General features: G+C 48.7%; 1 protein-coding gene across 1 annotated transcript; it reads right to left on the bottom strand.

Moving 5' to 3' along the window:
• Window positions 1-143: 143 nt before the first annotated feature.
• Window positions 144-1,724, bottom strand: LOC106820318 (uncharacterized protein y4qI-like). The gene has a single exon (XM_014824841.1). The coding sequence runs from the start codon at window positions 1,722-1,724 to the stop codon at window positions 144-146; it is 1,581 nt and encodes a 526-aa protein (XP_014680327.1).
• Between the last annotated feature and the right edge of the window lie 775 nt (window positions 1,725-2,499).

The following is a 2,499-nucleotide window of genomic DNA, read 5'->3' on the forward strand; positions in this document are numbered from 1 at the left end:
CTCTTCTTGTTCGAGTGCTAAAAAATGCGTGACATTTCCCGTTTTCTTTCTTTGCTCTAATAAGGCAAGGCGTCGTTGTTCATTGATAAAATTCGTTACGATGACGCGATCACTGCTTTGTAAGCGTCCAACGCCACCACCTATCAATTGTTCTGCTTTAGCATTTCAATAAAATCAGGCGGCAACGGTAGCAGTTCGTCAATCCGGCTGTTAGGCCAGGTGGGTAGTTTTAATAGGGTGTCTTTGAGCCAATCAGCTGGATTCAGACTATTGAGCTGGGCAGTGCCGAGCAAAGTTTGAATGGCTGCCGCGCGTTGACCGGCACGTTCTGAGCCGGTGAATAGCCAGTTCTTTTTGCCAATAGCGATAGGTCGAATGACGTTTTCTACTGGATTGTTGTCAATTGGTAGGTGCCCGGTTTGCGCATAGCGAATCAGGCTAGGCCAGCGTTTCAGGGTGTAGTCTAAAGCTTTTGCGGAACCACCGCCGTTTGCGGTCTGGATGCGGGTTTGCCTCAGCCAATCATGCAATGCTTCCAACTTAGCCAGACTTTTTTCTTTACGTAGTTGCTGTCGTGCTTCGATGGTCAGGTCTTTGCACATCGCTTCAATGGCGTATAAATCACCGATGCGCTGCAACGCCTCAAAAGCCATCGGGCTGTCATTAGCCTTGTGCAAATCAAAGAATTTACGGCGTGCATGTGCCCAACAAGCCAACTCAATACAGGGACTTTCCTGTTTTTCAGAGAACAGTGCTTTGTAACCGCCATAGTCGTCAACCAGCAAATGACCTTGCCAGTTTTCCAGAAAGTTTTGCACATGCCGGCCACTACGCCCGGCTTGATAGTCAAAAACGATGATGTGTGATCCCGGCTCCAGGTCATTACTGCGATAGGCCCATAGATAGGCCTTGCGAGTTTTGCCCTTGCCAGGTTCGAGCTGCGCTACTGGCGTTTCATCGGCATGCAGCGTGTTGCCTTGCAAAAGATGCCATATCAGCCGATCCACCAAAGGTTGCAATGCAACGCCGCTACGACCAACCCACTCTGCCATGGTTGAGCGCGATAACGTGACTTTCTCACGTGCGGCAATCTGTTCAAGGCGATACAGCGGGAGGTGATTCAGGTATTTGCTGGTCAGCACCCAGCTCAACAGTCCGGGTGCTGCCATGCCGCCATCGATGATGGCTGGCGGGATAAGTGCGGCGGTAACCGTTTCACAAGATCGGCAAGCATATTGTGGACGGATGTGGCGGTGGACGAAGAATTTGGCTGGCTCTACATCCAACTGTTCACTCACATCTTCGCCGATTTTAACCAGTTGATGGCCACAGTGATCGCACTGGCAGGATTCTGGTTCATGGCGGTGTTCAATACGCGGTAGGTGATCCGGTAATGGTTGGCGGCCAGCGCGGACACGTGGTGGTTTGGCCGAATAGGCTTCTGTTGATGGATCAAGCTGCTCGATCTCTGTGTTCACCGCTGCCAGATCAGAAAGCAGCGTTTCTTCAAACAGGCTAAGCTGCTTTGATGACAGCGATTCACTTTTCTTTCCGAACTGGATTCGGCGTAAATAAGCCAGTTCCATGGTCAGCGATTGAATGGTGAGTTGCTGAGAACGAACCTCTTTTTGCGATTGCTCAAGCAGCATTTTAACCAAGTCAGTCACCTGTGTTTTGGTGTCCGCATCAAGGTTCAACTGGTCTAATTGAGCAAGCGTTTTCATGGTGATAATTTTACCATAAAACAAGCTGTAATACTGATGAATAAAGGCTTATGGTTGTTTTTCTCAGGCTTGCAAGTGCGCCGGTGGCAACGCCGATAATCTCTGCCAATCAACACCGGCTATCAACCAATTCCATTGTGCTTGTGTCATCGCAAAACAACGTTCATTTAACTTCGGCCAAACAAATTTACCCTGATGTAATCGACGCTGGCACAGCCATACGCCCGTACCATCCCACAGCAACACTTTGATGCGATTATTGGCGCGATTGCAAAACACAAATGCTGATCCTGCACAAGGTGCTTGTTCCAAAGACTGCTGCACCACCATCGACAAACCATCAATACCCCGGCGCATATCAACCGGTTCTACCGCCAGCCAGATCTTCCCTGGATTGACAATCAATCCAGGCATTTCAGTAATTCAGCCAACCATTGGGGTGAGACATCAGCTGGCAGTTCTAATGTGTGTCCTTGCGACCAACGTAAACACAATGAACCGGATGGCGAAGCTTTTGACTCGATCTCGATAGGAATCAAAGTTGGCGCAGCTGTGACTACTTGTTGGGAACGATAAATCCGCAACCAGTTCGAAAATGTTTTGGAATTCAGTTTATGCCGACGACAATAAACAACCTGAGACAGAGCGCTTTTCTGCCAGGCTTCTATATGTTTCTGCTGATGTGTGGGTAATGACATTGACTATCCTCATGTAAAATGTTTGAGGATAGTGGAGTTTATTGAAAATTCTTAGATGGTGGGGTTAGACGCTTACG

The sequence above is a fragment of the Priapulus caudatus genome, unplaced genomic scaffold, assembly GCF_000485595.1.
Source record: "Priapulus caudatus unplaced genomic scaffold, Priapulus_caudatus-5.0.1 Scaffold10467, whole genome shotgun sequence".
Taxonomy (NCBI): Eukaryota; Metazoa; Priapulida; class Priapulimorpha; order Priapulimorphida; family Priapulidae; genus Priapulus; species Priapulus caudatus.

Excerpts from the sequence above, each read along its gene's own strand:
- LOC106820318 (XM_014824841.1), bottom strand. The coding sequence starts at position 1,724 with ATGAAAACGCTTGCTCAATTAGACCAGTTGAACCTTGATGCGGACACC.